The sequence below is a fragment of the Zingiber officinale genome, chromosome 1A (genome assembly GCF_018446385.1).
Source record: "Zingiber officinale cultivar Zhangliang chromosome 1A, Zo_v1.1, whole genome shotgun sequence".
NCBI classification, from domain to species: Eukaryota; Viridiplantae; Streptophyta; class Magnoliopsida; order Zingiberales; family Zingiberaceae; genus Zingiber; species Zingiber officinale.
In genome coordinates this window covers 123,139,695-123,156,894 of record NC_055987.1, presented here as the reverse complement: position 1 = coordinate 123,156,894, position 17,200 = coordinate 123,139,695, and the positions used below count along the sequence as shown (strand labels likewise).

At 39.9% G+C, this 17,200-nt stretch overlaps 1 protein-coding gene across 1 annotated transcript; it reads right to left on the bottom strand.

Moving 5' to 3' along the window:
• Positions 1–4,164: 4,164 nt before the first annotated feature.
• Positions 4,165–6,807, bottom strand: LOC122030101 (WEB family protein At5g16730, chloroplastic-like). Its single transcript, XM_042589260.1, has 3 exons — positions 6,461–6,807; positions 6,170–6,353; positions 4,165–6,090 (listed from the first exon to the last, which is right to left on the bottom strand). The coding sequence occupies exons 1-3, from the start codon at positions 6,478–6,480 to the stop codon at positions 4,330–4,332; spliced, it is 1,965 nt and encodes a 654-aa protein (XP_042445194.1). The 5' UTR covers positions 6,481–6,807; the 3' UTR covers positions 4,165–4,329.
• Between the last annotated feature and the right edge of the window lie 10,393 nt (positions 6,808–17,200).

Sequence of the window (17,200 nt, the reverse complement as noted above, 5' to 3'; positions counted from 1 at the left end):
ACTGGGCATGCGGATGTAGAAATAATAGTCCTTCCAATGTTTATTGGAAGTGGGTAGTTTATTGAAGAAGACCAGACCGGGCCGAGCTTGGAACATAAAGGTGCCCGGCTCGGCTTGCTTAGGGTAATAGAAGTAAAAGAAGACCTCCGGTCGGAGGGGAATGTTATGAATCTTAAACAAAACGACAACACCGCAGAGGAGACGGAAGGTATTTGGTACTAAACTTCCGAGCGGCACGCCAAAATAATTACAAACGTCTACTATAAAAGGATGCACGGGGAACCGCAGACCGGCGGTAAATTGGTCGCGGAAGACACAGAAACCGCCGCGCGGCGGTCGGTGTGGCCGAGCGGCGGGACCAGCTAGGCGAACTTCGAAATCCTCGGGAATTTCGAAATTGTCAGCCAAAATATCAAAATCCCGTTGTTCGAAACGGGACCGCATGGTGGTATACCATGGGCCTAGGGATTGTTCTTCGGGATGAGAAGAACTGGCCATGATCCGGACAGAAGAAAGCAAAAAGGAAGTTTCAAAGACGAAGAAAAGGAGTTTTAAAGTCTGGAACTAGGGGAAGAAATGCGAATTAGATACCGGAAAGGAAGAAGGAAAGATCTAAAAGCTTACTGAGATGAGAGGGATCGAAGAAAGGCGCCGAAGAGCGCCAAAGGGCAGAAACAAGATTGCCGGAACTCCGAAGCGCAGAGGGCAACAGTAGAGGTAAGGGAGGCAAGTGAAGGTGAGAAGGAAGTGTTAAGAATTTATAGGGTGAGGGCCGGGCGGCCTCCACCGTCGGATCCAGGTTACAGGAATCGAAGCATGCATCTAGCCGTTTATTTCGAATTGCTTCGATCACATCAAAACATCATGCCACCGCCTCCGTACTCCGATGGCGTTGCTCCACGTGGCAGTCAATCATTCGGAGCATTTAATGAAGGTATGATCAACCTTGATGTCGAAGATTGGCGCAGAACGCGAGGAGATCCGGTGAAGGCCATCCTTGATTCATTCAAGGATATCTCTGCCGCTGACCGGGCGGAGAGTATTAGCATGGACGAGCAGTTCGGCTAGACTCACAGTCCAGTCAGTCGGACTATTCGCCTCCTTCGACTAGACTTGAAGGGGAGGCAAGTGATCCGGTAGTAAGAGCGGGCCCTCCCCCCCTCTTGCAAAGCCAACGCCAAGTGGAAGTCATCGGAGCAGCCGTCCATCCGGGTAGAGTGTGGTCCGACCGGACGGACGGCTGTAGACGGCTGGTCCGACCGGACTGCCGGCAGGCCGATGGAATCGAATACCCGGATGGGTCCGGCCGGCTCGCACTTATGGTGGGGAGGCACCCTGTCAAATCGGGGTTCCGACGCTCAGTTAAAAAGGTCATGGACCGAGCTGACCTTTTGATCGACCACAGTCATAAAGCACCCCTGTTTATTAGTCTCCACAAAGCACAAGTAAACCACCGCGGATGTCCGGTCGGATGTTGAGGGATCTGTCCGCTCGGACGACAAGTTTGGAGCAAAGGAAAAGGCCAGAGGATTTCTTTCTCTGACAACCGGTAGGTTTCACGTGCGTGGCATGCTCCAAATCTTGTGACAGGGGATTCGACTGTCCCATCGAGGGCATGCTTTGACTGTAGCGATATGGGTCAGGTAAGCTTTCTGACAGCCGTATACCTAGGAAAGGACAGGTAAGCTTTCTGACAGTTGCATACCTAGGAAAGGACAGAGGACACGTATGCACATCGGTACGCGTGCCCAAACCCTTCACAGCTCTATATAAAGAACCTCAGGTTTCGCCGGAGGTAAGATTTGCTAGGTATTCTGAGACTTTGGGGAGCCACTTTGTTCATCGTAATTTACCTGACTTGAGCGTCGGAGGGTCGCCGCCGGGAACCCCCTTCCCGGCTCGACTTCTGTGCAAGTTAGCCGGAGCATCGCGCCACCCGTAGGAGATCTACATCAGCGAGCCGGAGAGCGCCACGTGCCCAGCGTCTGTTGACTTCTGGTTCGGACAGGATCAATTATGAAGATCCATATTTAAATGTATGTAAATTGTGTTCAAAATTTACTTGGTACATAATCTAGACATCTCTATGTATGTACATTTATGGTGTGCACATCCATAGGAAATAGAATGTACTTCTGAGCATGTCGCGCACTTAGTCGTCCATAAATATTAGTGCACTATGAGTATGCAATATATCAAATCGATATATATATATATATATATATATTATGTTGGGTGTCCCCATGCATGCCTAGCATGGGTGACTGAGGGGATATATATATATATATATTATTTTAATCTTTTAATAGATTAATTAATTTGTTAGGAAGATTTTAAGCATTTTTATGGATATCCATTTATTTGGTTTATATTTGGCCTAGTGTATTATTAATCCAATACTTGTTTTTTTCTCTCTTCATCCATTAATTAAGCGTTAAATGCTTTATTTAAATTTAATAATTGTTTGTCATGTCATGTCATTTTCATCAGTACTTTTAAAAATATTATTTTATTTTTCAAAAATTTATTTATATGGTCGAAATAGTCCCTCCCCCTCTTACCCTCGCCATTATGATAGTGATGTGTATTGCATGCTATGCATATTTTATCCGTTTGAATATCGGTGATTTTTTAAGTAAAAAAAAATATATTTTATTTTATTGATAATTTATATGTTCAAATTTCATCTAATTAATCTCAAAAGTAAACGATACTCCCTTTGACTCAACTAACAGGTGAATTCGGAGCCGAGCTTATGCATTCTTATTGAAATTTGACCTCTGTTCCTAGGGATGGTAATAGGGCGGGGTAGGGATGAGTTTGTCATCTTCATCCTCGTCATGTTCTCATTTTTTCGGATTTGAGGATTCTCTGAATCCGAATCCACGGGGATCAAATCTCCATCCCCACCCCATCCCCATATTTAATTATTACTAGTGTGATCGTGCACACGCATTGCGTGTGTAATATAATAATATATAAATTATTTAGGTATTTAAAAATCTGAATGATTTGGATTTTCTAGTATCATCCTTACGTTCAGAATCAAGAATTAATTATTTGGGTAAGATTCGTCAGACTCATGCAATAGTGCAATAATGCAAGGGTGACGCTAGAGAATCTCAACAATAAACTACTACAACGGGCTTCCCTATGCAAAAAATTATTTTAATTTAATATTATACTTATCTTAGTAAAAGAAACTAAGAAAAGTAGATTTTTTAATATCGTCAGCCTAAAATATTTATAGAAGTTTCTTTGATCATATTGTTGTCAATTCTAAGATGTGGGCACTAAAGATAACTATATTTTTTTTATATAAAACAATCAGAGAAAATTAATGATGAGAAAAATTCATAATAATACGTCGTAGCTAAGTCTCGAACTCTAGATCACTGATTATTTCGCTTGTGGAATTACTATAAACCTTGAAATTATTTTTAATGTGAATAGAAAAAGGGCAGTAACGTAAATTCATTTTAGGCTTCACCAAAATTAGTTAGTAAAGGGAGGAGATTTTTAATAAAATAGTAAGATTATTACTATTATTTTATCATTATTATTAATGATAATATTAATATCAATATTATTAATAATATTATTATTAATACTTTAAAAAAATATTATTATTATTTATTAATATTAATAATAATAATATTCGGGGCGACTTCAGGGATGGGGATAGTATTCCCATATCCGTCCCATCCTTGAAAAATCGGAGATCCCCATCCCCATTTCGGGGTTTTTCCGCGGAACCCTAAATCGATGTGGAAAATTGTCATCCCTATATGTTTCTTTATTTGTTTTCCTAAATATTTTACTAAAACTAATCTAACATATTTTTGATAATCCAATTAAGTTGATGGCAAACCAATCTAACATATTTTATTAATAATCCAGGTTGATGGCAAACCTAGTTTTTTTATTTTTATTTTTATTGATAATTTAAGTATTCAAATTTTGCCTGACTAATCTTTAAGATAGACGGTCTTATATCTAATTCGCCTATCAAATAAATTCAAAATATATCTTATGGATAGTCAAAATCCGAACTTTGATATTAGTCTCATTTGAGATTCGAACTTTGATATTTTATCTTTGCACCACAAATATATTTGCTTTTGCAAAAATTAGAGGGAAGAAAAGAAAAGAAAAACTATTATGATCAAAATAGTTGCACCATGAAATGATCATCCAAAGTAACAAGAATCCGTTCATACAATTTGCAGAATGTGTAGCTGTAAAAGGAATTGACATTTCCAAACATATCGATAAAGAATCTCAAACTAATCATATCGTATAAGATAAATAAATGGATTGGAGATCCAACTAATGATTTCCCTTCAGTAGATTCCCAAAATTGTAGAGCAATGCCTTCTTCTTCCTCCTCCTTTGGAGCTTCTGTTGCTCAGTTCCGTTCATCCGATTACCGCTCTCGCAGTTCATCTTTGATTCCGAGTCTTCGATTGGATCTTCTTGGAAGTGATCCTCCTGCTCTTTGAAAGGTATCTCCGAGCTTCCATTTTCCTTGGCCCATTCCATTTTAGTGTTTGATACTTCACAATCCTTTTCGGTGTTCTCCAGTGTTTCAAGTTCTTTGCTACATTGCTCTCCGCTCTCCAATCCATTCTCCTCCTCTAGTAGTGTTTCATTTGGAAGCAAATCCTCGTTCTTGGATTGTTCTTCTTCGTCGGGACTAGAATTCGCGCGTGATTCTATTTGTTGTAACTCATTCTTTTCATGCTTAGCTATCTCATGCAACTCAACTAGTCCTTCCAATTCTCTGATAGTGTCAACAAAGTTCTTCTCTTTCGCATCCCATTCACTGCTCCTAAGTTCATTTGCCTCACCTTTGCATCTGTTCTGGAGGCAAACAAGCTCATACCGTGCCTCGTCGAGCATCACCTCATACCTTTCTTCAGTGTTTCTTAGAACTCTACTTAAATGGTCTATCTCCTTGTGAGATTCTTCGATTTCAGATTGCATTCGCGCAAGCCTTTCGTCTTTCTCCCCGTCTTCTATCGACATAGACTGAACTTTCAAAGCTAAACATTCCATTGCCTTCCTAGTCTTCTCCCCTTCATCTTTGCTAATATTGAGCTCATCTGAAAGACTCTCAATTCTCAAAGCAGCAACCTTTTCGCCGGTAACAGCCACCGACTTTTCCTCCTCCAATCTCTTGAGCTCCAATTTCAGTAACTCGACTGTCTTCCCAATGTTCAATGCATCTTGCTGTGCCAAATCAAGCTGCCTATTTGATTCTTCAAGATCAATCTTCTGCCTCCCTGCTTCGATCTCCATCGAGTCTATCCTCGCATCAAGAATCGATATCTCCCTTTTCGCATCTTCGAAGAGAGATTTAGTCTCTTCCAGCTTCACCATCATGTCTGCGAGAGAATCCGATGCAGATTTCTCAGACTGATAAGCTTCTTCAAGATCTGCCTTCAGCCTCCCTGCCTTGTTCCTCCACTCATCGACCAATGCACAAACATCCGATTGCTCGTTTCGGGCATCGGTCGCCTCGATCTGAAGCTTTTCGATCAACAATTCCATGTGAACCAACTTCTCCTCGGCTATTCTCGCTCTTTCCAGTTCGAGTTTCAGCATGGCTGTCTCAGCTTCCAACTTTCCGACCTTCTCCTCTGCCTCTTTGCCCACACTAGCCAATTCTGACTCGTGCAGGGCCTTTAAGTCGCCGAGTTCCTTCGACATGAGCATCGCCTTCTCTTCGTATAGTTTCGCAGCTCTCTTCGCGCCTTCTGCTTCATGACACGCCAGCTCCTTTTCACGTCTCGCATCTCTGAGCTCTCCCTTAGTCAGCTGGAGCTCAGATGCCAAGGAATTCAGGGAAGACACATCTTGCTCGTGCCGACTTTGAAGATTCCCGAGTTCCTCGTGCAATTCCTCTTCCAATTCGACCATCCTGAATTTTTCAGTGTCCAAGATCTCTTCTGCTCTCGCTCGAGCAACTGTGGCTTTCTCCAATTCTTCATTCATCTCATCTGCCAACCTCTTGGTTTCACTCAATTCCCCCCTTGTTTGCTTGAGCTCCCTCTCGACTGCTTCCAACTTCTCCTGCAATTCTGATTTCTGAGACCAAACCAACAACAAGAATGAGAGTTGGCGCGAAACTGAATCAAATAATTGCTCGGAACCAAACCATGCTTACATTAGGATTAGTGCTGTTCTTGCTAGAGGCTTTTGACTCGACTGATTTCATCGGCCGATCGACTGAAACACGCGGCTTCGAAGGGGGAAGAGAGTGCCTCTCCGGCGCGGATCCATTCCTGTTGAATCTGCTTCCCTTGAGCACTCCCTGAGAGTTCATATTCGAGTTCGCCGACCAACCAGATCTGTTCCAAATACCAATTTCAGATCCTTAAACAGATCTCTATCCAAATTATGAATAATTTCTATGAAACTCTATGAAATGCTAATTTCTCAAGGAAAGAACACTTACTTGGCTCTGGAGGGCATCATCTTTGATCCAAGAGAGAGCTGTGAACTGAAGGATTCAGCACTTCGAAGAACCGAGCTGTTACCGATTGCTGCTAACTCACTTGATGGACCTCATTGGCACCTAAATTCTCATGAAACATGTTTAACTTGCATGCAGCAAAGAACACAAGGGACAGATTTAGAGGTTCCCAAGTCTCAATCTTTGAAAGGTTGACCCAAACCAGTTATAAAGACAACAAAAAAGATTCTTTATGTTCTTCATTTCATCTTTATCATTGTCAAGAGGTCACAGGATTCTCTCCAGTTGTTATAATCATTGGTGAGGTAGCCGGTGGTTGCATGAGTAACATCACTCGGCCTGTGACAGGACACCTAATGACCTAAAATAGCATGCATGCTTCTTTTTGTTTATTCTATCACAAAAAGCTCTTTTTGATCAAGAAAAATATGATGGAAAGCATTGTTTCAGTGAGCATAATCAATGTCAAGTTCAACCATTTCCTAGGGTTCATCAATGCCCAGTTCAACCATTTTCTTGGGTTTCAGTGAGCAATTCAGTGCTGGTGCCACTTCATATTCAGTGAGCATCATCAATGTCGAGTTCAACCATTTCCTAGGGTTTGATTACTCGAAGAAAAAAAGTACAAGAAAATCTATAAAAAGTGATGCAAAGCGCACACAAATAATTGAACTCCCCATACAATTAAATCTTTGTGGTCCTTTAAAGCTTGCTAATTCCACACATGGTGAAGATACTTGGCCTATTTTTTTAGTTGAGCTCCCATGGTTTAAAATATTATGTTTTGCGCCTTAGTTTGTAGAAAAATAAAATAAAATACACTTAATCCTAATTTTCATTTTGAAGATGGGCATCATACAAAATAATACTAAGACGATAATCTCTAAGGGGCTTCCAGTTTAAAATGACAATATAGTAAGAAGTCAATTTTTAACAGATGTGTGCATATTCTTAGGAAAAAAAATTCCTTCCACTTTCTAATAGTTAATGATCGACTATAAGCAAACCTTATGATTTATCTTTTTTTTTTACATAAGTTGAAAATAAATTATGAGAAGCGTCTGAGAATATAATCATCGTTTATTTGAAAAAATCTTAAAACGACAAATAACTAAAGTCTAGGGAGAAATTGAATTTTTTTGTTCTCATAAATAATTATTTGCTCATCAAATAAACAGATTGCTTACTTTTAGAGCATTGCAATTAGGTAACGCATCTTCTACCCCACATTAGATATAAAATAATTCTCATTTATAGTTAAAACTCATTTTTAATGATATTATTATACAAACTTGAACTATCGATCTTTCGCCGAAAGCTTCCTTCGGATCCAGTTTATTTATCACTATAGTAAACAATTTTTTAGTTGTGTAAAACATGCTTTGAGTGAGAGAAAGGTGGAGTTAAATCAATTATAAACTATTTTTAGGTAATTTCATTTTATAAAACCATCAAAGTTTGCATTTTTAGGTAATTGCATTTTATAAACCTCTTACAGTTTGATAGTTTATAATTGAAAAATATATATATATATAAAAAGGAAACTAAAATATTTATTTATTCTTTTTATTTTTCTGTAAAGGGATGATCGCGCAAACCTCGCCTGCCTAGGCCTCGAGACCTGACCGACCGGAATCTCCGCCAAAGAGCTCGTAAATCCGCTCGAATTTTGGTGGCGGCGTCGCCGTCTAGTTCTTCGCCGTCTAGAAAGAGATGTGTTTTGTCTATGAAATTGAGATCTCGGGTCATGTAAATGAGGATTAGGGTTCGGCCGAGGTAGCTAGTGGTAAGTTTATGCACATGTGAAAAGAGATCTGCGGTGCCAACGACGGCCAGAGCATTGGTGGGTGCCGCCGGAGGCTAGCGATCCGTCGGTTTGTTAGTGGGAGTAGACGTCTTGTCTGCTTTCCGCCGAGCAGCTTGAGCCTCTTCCATGTTGATATAACTGGCTGCCTTTCCCAGCATCTCGGCGAAGTTATTCATGGGATCCCGGATAAGGTTCTAGAAGAACTCTCCTTCTACCACTCCGTGCGAGAAAGCGCTCATCAATATTTCGGAGGTGGCCGAGGGAACGTCTTGAGCCACCTGATTAAAGCGCTTGATATAGCTTCGCAAGAGCTCAGTTGACCCTTGCTTGAGTGCGAAGAGACAATGATCCGTTTTTTGGTACTCCCTACTACTAGCGAAATTGCGCAGGAAGACTGTCTTGAAGTTATGGAAACAAGTGATGGACCCGTTCGGTAAACCATCAAACCATTTTTGTGCCGATCCGGATAAAGTGTTAAAGAACACTCGACACTTAATTGCGTCACTATACTAATGCAACAGAGTAGCATTCATAAACTTTCTGAGATGATCTTCCGGGTCTTGACTACCATCATATTCTCCTATGGCAGGAGGCTTGTATCCCTTAGGTAACTTTTCCCCGAGCACCCTTGTGTAGAAAGACACTTGCTCTTCAGGATCCGCTCTGAGCACTGGGGTTTTGCCCTTCTTAGAATTCCTGGGCGGGGAACTTTCCGCCTTTGAGGTCTGCGGTTACTCTTTCTTATTATAGCCACTCATGCCCTTGCGTTGGTAATTGAGGTCAGGCTCTCGATAGAAGACCGAGGGAAACTCCTCGAGCTGCTTTCTTTTAGACCCTCTATTGGAGGCATGGGTCAACTCCTTAGAGATTGTCGGCATCTTGTAAGGTCGAGAAGCGGTGGTCTGCTTCTCGGAGGTTGCTCGCCTCTTGGATTCTTTATACAACTCGTATTCTCCCCCCGTCATAGTGACATTGATTCTACCAGTGTCCTCCATCTTCACACCCCGGAACAGGCGAAGAAGTTTCCACAGATGACGCCAAATTAATCCTGTCTGGAGTCTGAATCAGACGAAGGCAGGATGAAGTGTCGTTAGTGTTGAGGGGAGGAGACTATGACGTTGCGGTCGCACAGGCTTCAGAGAACATACCCCCATGTGGCCCGAGCGAACTGCTCAGCCTGTGCCGGCGGTATCAGACCTTTGCACACACTTGGACAAGCACACGGAACGTTAGAGATCAAAAACCAAGGAAAAAGTCCCCGGAACAGACCCTCTGACGTTCAAATCAGGTACTTTTTCCTCAGAAAAATAGTGTACGAAGGATGAAGAAAAGTAAACAAGTGTGCTAGTGAGCGTACCTGTGCAAGGGAGAGGGCGCCCTTTATAAATGACAATATGTACCTTCTGGAGACTGACCCCTGTTAGAGGATGTCGAGTGCCAGGATTTGTTGAGTGGTGGAGGACATGTGACTTTCTCCTATAGACTGGAGGAAGGTTCTACTGACAGACGATCCCAACCACTAGAATATTCCCTGACATACAACATATATTTTCTGACAAGTAGTTATGATTCCCTGACCTATTGTCGCGTAATGCCTTCTATCCTACCCGAGTATGATTGAAACAACCCTGGTCGATCTGTGGAGTGCTAATGAACAGACTGGTCAAGCCCCTCCTGTCGGTTTTTATGATTCCTGCTCCACTGAGAGGGATAAGTTTGCTCATGCAGGTTAGCCTGACCATCCTTGATCGGTAAAGCCAGGTCAGGTTTGATCCTAACCGCTCTTCTTGCCATAACCCTGGTTTCCCGACCGGGAGATTCCTTTCTGCCTTTCGACACAAGATGACCCCGAGTGATCCCTCTATTGTCCCCCTCCTTGATTTCTGACTGTCACGTCCCTTGACTTCTGACTGCCACGTCCTCTTGATTTCTGACTGTCATGCCCCCTTGATTTCTGACTGTCACGTCCCCTTGACTTCTGACTGTCACATCTCCTCGACTAGACCTTACTAATATGCACTGTAGCACTCATTTATAGTTAAAACTCATTTTTAATGACATTATTATACAACCTTGAACTATCGATCTTTCGCCGAAAGCTTCCTTCGGATCTAGTTTGAGTGAGAGAAAGGTGGAATTAAATCAATTATAAACTATTTTTAGGTAATTTCATTTTATAAAACCCATCAAAGGTTGCATTTTTTAAAAAATACCCCTTACAGTTTGATAGTTTATAATTGATATATATATATATATATATATATATATATATATATATATATAGAAATGTTATGCTGGGCGACGCTTTGTGCGCGACCGTGAGCGACGCGCAGACGTGGCACCGCCAACTCGATTTCACTACAAATAAAATAATCCACAAAAGTTACTCTCTCCCTTTCTCTCCTTTGTTCAAAATTTCGGCGGCGCTTATTACCAAAAATAAAATCTCCCTCGCCGCTCTCTCTCTCTCCCTCCCTCTCCCTCGCCGCTCTCTCTCCCTCGCTCCCGGTCCCCTCCGGCGTCCGTCCTCCGGGCGACCTGACGCTTCCCCGGAAAGTTCAATATTTTTTTGTCTGGCTCGCTGCTCGCCCCCCCCCCCCTTCCCTCGATCCCTCCGTTGAAACTCGTCCCTCGCGCTCCCGGCCGGAAAGTTGCTCCGGCGTCTTCAATCGCAGGTCTACTGTGAGATCCTACCACCTCACTCCAATTTAATTTCTTAATCCACACCGTTATTATCTTGTGAAATCAGTATAAAAATAGTTGTAATAATTGTATAAAGATGCACCGCGGCTTTGCTCCCATTTCTAACCCATGCATCAACTACTACGACTGATGAAACCGTGCTTGTAGGATATGACTTGGATTGGTCGTGGTAGAAGGTCGGAAGGACTTATGCTACGACCTGGATGGTCGACGGCTCCAACAACCACCTGCTCTCCGGTGGACTTTCATTTTGCTGCTACAAGGTGTAGCAGCTTCATGGGGAGGAAGCTGCTACAACGTGTAGCAGTTAACTGTCCATGAAGCTGCCACACCTTGTAGCAGCTACCTTGATATTTTCTAGCAGAGATTAATGTACTCGATACCCATAGTTTTCATATTGTCTTTATCAACCCGATTCAAAAATTATTCTTAAAAAAAATTTTCACTGCTTCAACGCCTTTCCTGCTACAGATTGATTGGAATTCTCTCTCCTTCGCTCCCTCCGTCTCCCTCGTCTTCGTCGAAGGTCGTCCGGCTGACCACTTGGGCCCTTGCCGGGAAAGTGAAAGGTCAGCTGCACCAACCGCCTACTGATAACCATGATTTTGGCTATATTATTTTGAATCATAATGCATGTTTTTATTGGTTTATTCATAGTTTAATCTCATATTAACATCATATCTCAATATTGCATTTGATCTTGGACTTAATTATAAATTAGCCTATTTTCATGGTATTTTGGTGCTAATATTTGTTTATTATTTTGTAGGCATCAAAAGGGTCATGGACCCAATCAGATTGGACCACACTTGGGCTCAAATCTAGGGCAAGATGAGGCGATCAAGACCTGGATTAATCTGGACCGTCCGTTGAAGATCAAGCAGATCTGGACCATCCAGTGATGATCTGATCGATCCGACCTACAGGAGAGTAGATCCAGACCCTAGATTAACATCAGTACCTTCAGATCATATTTTGGGCAAACTTTCACCGTTGATTTAGCTCAAAAGTTTCTCAGCCGTCCGATCAGAGAGGGAGTTGTTTAAAAACGTTGAGAAGCTACAGTAGACCTGGAGCTCGGCTTCGCGATTTCCACCACTGTTCATCTTCTTCGTCGCCGAAGCTTCCCTTCCACAATTCAGATCTGAGAGCAGATTTTCTTCTCCGACGACGATAACCAAGATTCGGCGTTCATCTTCCGGCGATCAGAGAGCAGCCGAGGGAGGTTTCTCAGCCGTGCTTTGTTCTGTCCACCGCCACATTGCCGATCGGGGAGGTTTCCGATCAGTGATCTTCGCATCCACCAGGGCTTTGAGGGAGGTTTCTTGGAGTTTCTGTACCTTTTCCGCATTTCATTCCGCAGCGAAGCTGGTTTGTTCTGATCAATCGGATTAGCTTGGCAAATCACATAACAAACTCTGTTTTTCTTCGGTTGATGATGATACCGGTCATATGCGAGCTTGAGGGGAGGTTTCCAATGGCCATGAGCATCATCTGGTGATAGTTGGAAGCTTGGTAGTTCGTTGGATGTTTGAGGGGAGGTTTCCGAGAACAAATCTGTTTAACAGCAGATTGATGAAGTTTGGTTTCGGTTTTGGGATTGTGGAATGTTTAGGGTTTTAGTTTTCTTTATTCTATGTCTTTGAATTGTCCACGAACATGCTCAGATCTCGTGATCTGATTACATTTCTTTGCAATTTCTATTTTGTTTCATGTTTCCTTATGCAATTTTGTTTGTGATTTCTTGCTTACAAACCCCAAATCTTAGATCTAATTCTGATTAGTTTAGTGATTCTGATACTAACAGGTTGTAGAGTTTTGTGATTTAGTTAGCAATTTAATCTTTGTGACTATGATCTTGTTTAGGTGTTGGATTCCTAATTTGATGATTAGATTGCTATTTCTATTCTATGTTATTGTGAATGAATTCTTGAAATGGTTGTTGAAGTGATTGAAATTAAGGATTGTATGTAGTTTGGTCAATTAATGATTTTATGATTCTTGATTGATGAGAATGCCTAATAACTTTGTTAATGTGAGAAATCAATTTTGAATCAAATCTAGAGTTCACACACATATTTTGCTAGTAACCCTTGGAAAAAAAAATACGACTTGGGACTCGTTGCTACAACGCTTGTATTAATTTTAATGAGTTTCAATTTTAATTAATTTGATGTGCCACGTGACATGAAAATGGCTAACACCAAATTTTGGCGCCGTTGCCGGGGAATTAACTAGCAATGTGTGTTTATTTTGGATTTGATTGATTTTATTTGTTAGTATGTTGATTGATTTGATTGCTTATTTCTTTTTGTATTTTCATGTTGGTTTATTCTTGAATTTTTAAGTGCTTTTACTGTTCATATTTTCATGTGATTGAAACTTTATGCATTTGAGTCTTCTAACATTGATTTCTAGTGTTGTAGTGAAGAACAGGAGATTTCTTAAGCATGGATCCATATTTTCAGAATTTTGGAGGTGGAATGGAGAATTATCAGTATTTTCAACCTGAGTATCAGTTTTACCCAAGCATGGATCAACAAAATAGGTATGAGTCATTTTCTAATGGTTTTAATGCTAATTGGGTGGATAATTCATGTTTCAGGTATGAAAGTGCACAAGGACCATTTATTGAGCCATATCCAACCTACCAGATTTCATATGGGTTCCAAGAAGTTTCAACAAATTCTTTGCAAAATTCTTTTCAACAAAATGAACCTCAGATGGATGAGTCAACATGGAAACTCAAGGAGATTATGCAACAAATGAGAGAGCATCAAGAGCAACAATTTTCAAGGATTCAGAACATACAGAGTCAGATAGACCAAATTGCATCAACCATCAATCAGTTGCAAGCACAAAACTCCAGTGGAGAGATGGAAAGTAGCGATTCTGTCAGGCCTGACCCTACTCCCATTACTTCACATGATTTTTTTAATGTTTTTCGTGATGATTATGTAATTATGCAAATTTCTGATCCTACTGACATTGTTGTTGAAGATGTTGATAGTGATTCAGGTTCTGAACATTTCTTTGAAGATGAGTTAAGTGTAGGGGAATGCTTACTGGAAGCATTACCTCAAGAATCACCTGGATTTGATGAAGATGAAGATGTAAGTGTAGGGACTTGTGCTATGGAGCCAAGTACCCAAGAATCACTACATGAGGATGTACAGTCACTAGAACCAGAGCTTGAGCATTCATTTGATGAAAAGGAGGTAACAATCACCACTCCAGGTACCTTTCAACATGAAAAGGTTAGTATTTTTTGTGATTTTTCAGAGAATTTAATTAAGGTACCAATTGTTGATTTTATTAGATGTGATTCATTTCTTGATACATATTTTACCCACACTAATATTCTCCTATCTTCTTTTTACCCCACATGCGTGTGGGAGTTTTTTTCTTTTCATGATGTTGTAGGAGGACATAAGCTTCCGGAGTGGATGCTTACACTGAATCGCCTCCGACCTCCAGAACGAATTTTGAATGGAAAAATGAAGAATAAAAAGGATTTGATTGGAATCACAATTCCTCCACTACCGGCATGGATTATTTTTCTCAATCTTCTTCGACCTCCGGAATTAAAGGGGAGTTGGTTCTAATTTTGCTTTATCTTGCATTTTAATTCATGCTTAGTTAATAAATTCTTACTTTATACGTTCCTCTAGTTTTATACCTTGCATTTGCACTTTGTTTTTACACTTTGCATTTTATTTTGCATTTTACTTTCATACTTTGCATCTAGTTAGTACATAGCATTTCATTTGAATAATATTCTTCATGGAAATTTTCTAAGTAATATTTTTAAGATGGTAAAAATTTCTTAAATTTGATCATCAATTTTAGGTCATTTTACATGATTGGATGCTTTTCTTGCATGATATTGGTTAATTTGGTGGTGGATTTCATATTGATTAATTGAGCTTGATTGCATTTAAAAAATACCTAGAGAGGACCACTTAAAGCCTAAACACATTTTATCTTTGTGTGGCATGCACTTACAACAATGAACTCTAGAACTTGCTTAGTTTCTTTTCAAAGTCACAATAGCATTTGTATGCATGGAAATTGAGAATTTTGTCAATTTTGTTCCCCTTCATACTTTCAAATTCCTTTCCTCACAATTTTTTTTTTAAACATTTTCCTCTTACATTTTATCCTTTTATTACCTTTGCTTGCTATATTTTATTTAGAGTTTTGGTTGAATTCTTGATGAGTTTGATTTTGCAAGATGGGTAAAGGTTTAAGTTGTTGGTTGCTACTCGGAAAACCTAGAGGTTCCACTGTACAAAAATTTTGTACAAAGGTCTGAACCTTTTCCTAGTTACCATGTGTTCTTTTAAATTAAATTTTGGATCGCCTGCGGAACTTAACACGTTTGATCCAAAACTTAATCTATTCGTTCTTTTAGGTTTTGACTTGGGTCTCCTGCGGAACTTAACACGTTCGACCCAAATCACCTTAAGTTATTAATTTCATTAAATATTAATTTCCATAATTGGTTCCCAGTACTGACGTGGCGAGGCACATGGCCTTCTTGGATATGGGAGCAACCACCACCGACTAGACAAAACCTTTTATAGAAAGCTAATATTTAATTTCCTAAAATAACTTTAGGTTAACCGAAAAGAACAATCAAATCACAAGGGAAAAAATACAAAACAAAAGAACACAACTTCGAAAAACATATTCGAAATACTAGAACGTAAGCCTCTTGTATTTGGTATTATTTCCAAAAATAACTAGCATGATGCGGAAAGAAAAATTACTAGTTATACCTTTTAGAAAGACCTCTTGATCTTCTACCGTATTCCTCTTCTAACCTCGGACGTTGTGTGGGCAACGATCTTCCGAGATGAGAACCACCAAGCACCTTCTTCTTCCTTACAAGTTTCGGCCACCACAATTCTCCAAGAGAAGTAGAGGTCCGGCCACCACCACCAAGCTCCAAGGGATGCAAGAAACAAAACCACCTTTCTCTCCTTCTTCTCCTAGCTAGGACCGGCCACCATCAAGAGCTCCAAGAGAGGTTGACGCCGACCATAAGAAGAAGAGAAGAGGAAGAAGCTAGGGCCGGCCACCAAGGAGGAAAAGAGAGGAGAAGAATAATAGAGTTGATCACTCATGAAGGCACCTCTACCCCTTCTTTTATAATCCTTGGTCTTGGCAAATAAGGAAATTTAATTAAAAACTTCCTTAATTCTTTTGCCATGAAAAAGAAAATTTTATTTAATTAAAAACAATTTTCCTATTCTCAATTTACATGGCCGGCCACCATCAAGCTATAATCAAGGAGAGTTTTAATTAATTAAAACTTCCTAATTTGTCTCTAGAAATTTATAAAAAATTTCTCCAATAATTTTCTCTTCATGGTGGTTAATAAAAAGGAAATTTTATAAATTAAAATTCTTCTTTTAAACATGTGGATAATTTCAAAAAGGAAAGTTATCTCTTAAAAATTTAAATCTCTTTTCAATCTACAAATAAGGAAAGATATCAAATCTTTTCTTAATCTTTTGTAGAAACTAATAAAAGAGAATATTTAATTTTTAAACTTCTCTTTTAAATTATTATCATGGTTAAAAAGGAAAGTTTTTCTTAAAAATAAAATCTCCTTTCAATCTACAAATAAGGAAAGATTTCAAATCTTTTCTTAATCTTTTGTAGAAAGCTTTAAAAGGAAAGATTTAATTTTTAAACTCTCTTTTAAAACTATGATATCCACATAAGAAATAATTTTAATAAAAAATCCTTTTTAATATGATGTGGTCGGCCACCTAAGCTTGGGCTCCAAGCTATTGGCCGGCCACCTTAAGGTCAACCTTTAGGCTTGGCCGGCCCTAAGCTTAAGCTTCAAGCTTAGCTTGGCCGGCCCCTATTGGTTGGGTAAGAAGGTGGGTATGTGGTGAGTATAAATCTCTATATACAAGATGTTAGAGTGTATACTAAAAGCCTAGCTTTTGGTATAAACATTTATCTAGAAATAAGAATCACATTGGTCAAATGTCTACATTTGTGATAAATGTAGTTGTTCAATTAATTTATATTGTAGATAACATGGTGTGTGGTGTCACACACAGAGGATCATGTTATCAGTACCTTATAAATTATAAACAGTAGCTCACGACCAAGATGGAAAGGAACAAACCATTTAAAGGTCGTAGTGTAATTAGGTATTAGTTTATCTTAACTATATAATTACACTAGTA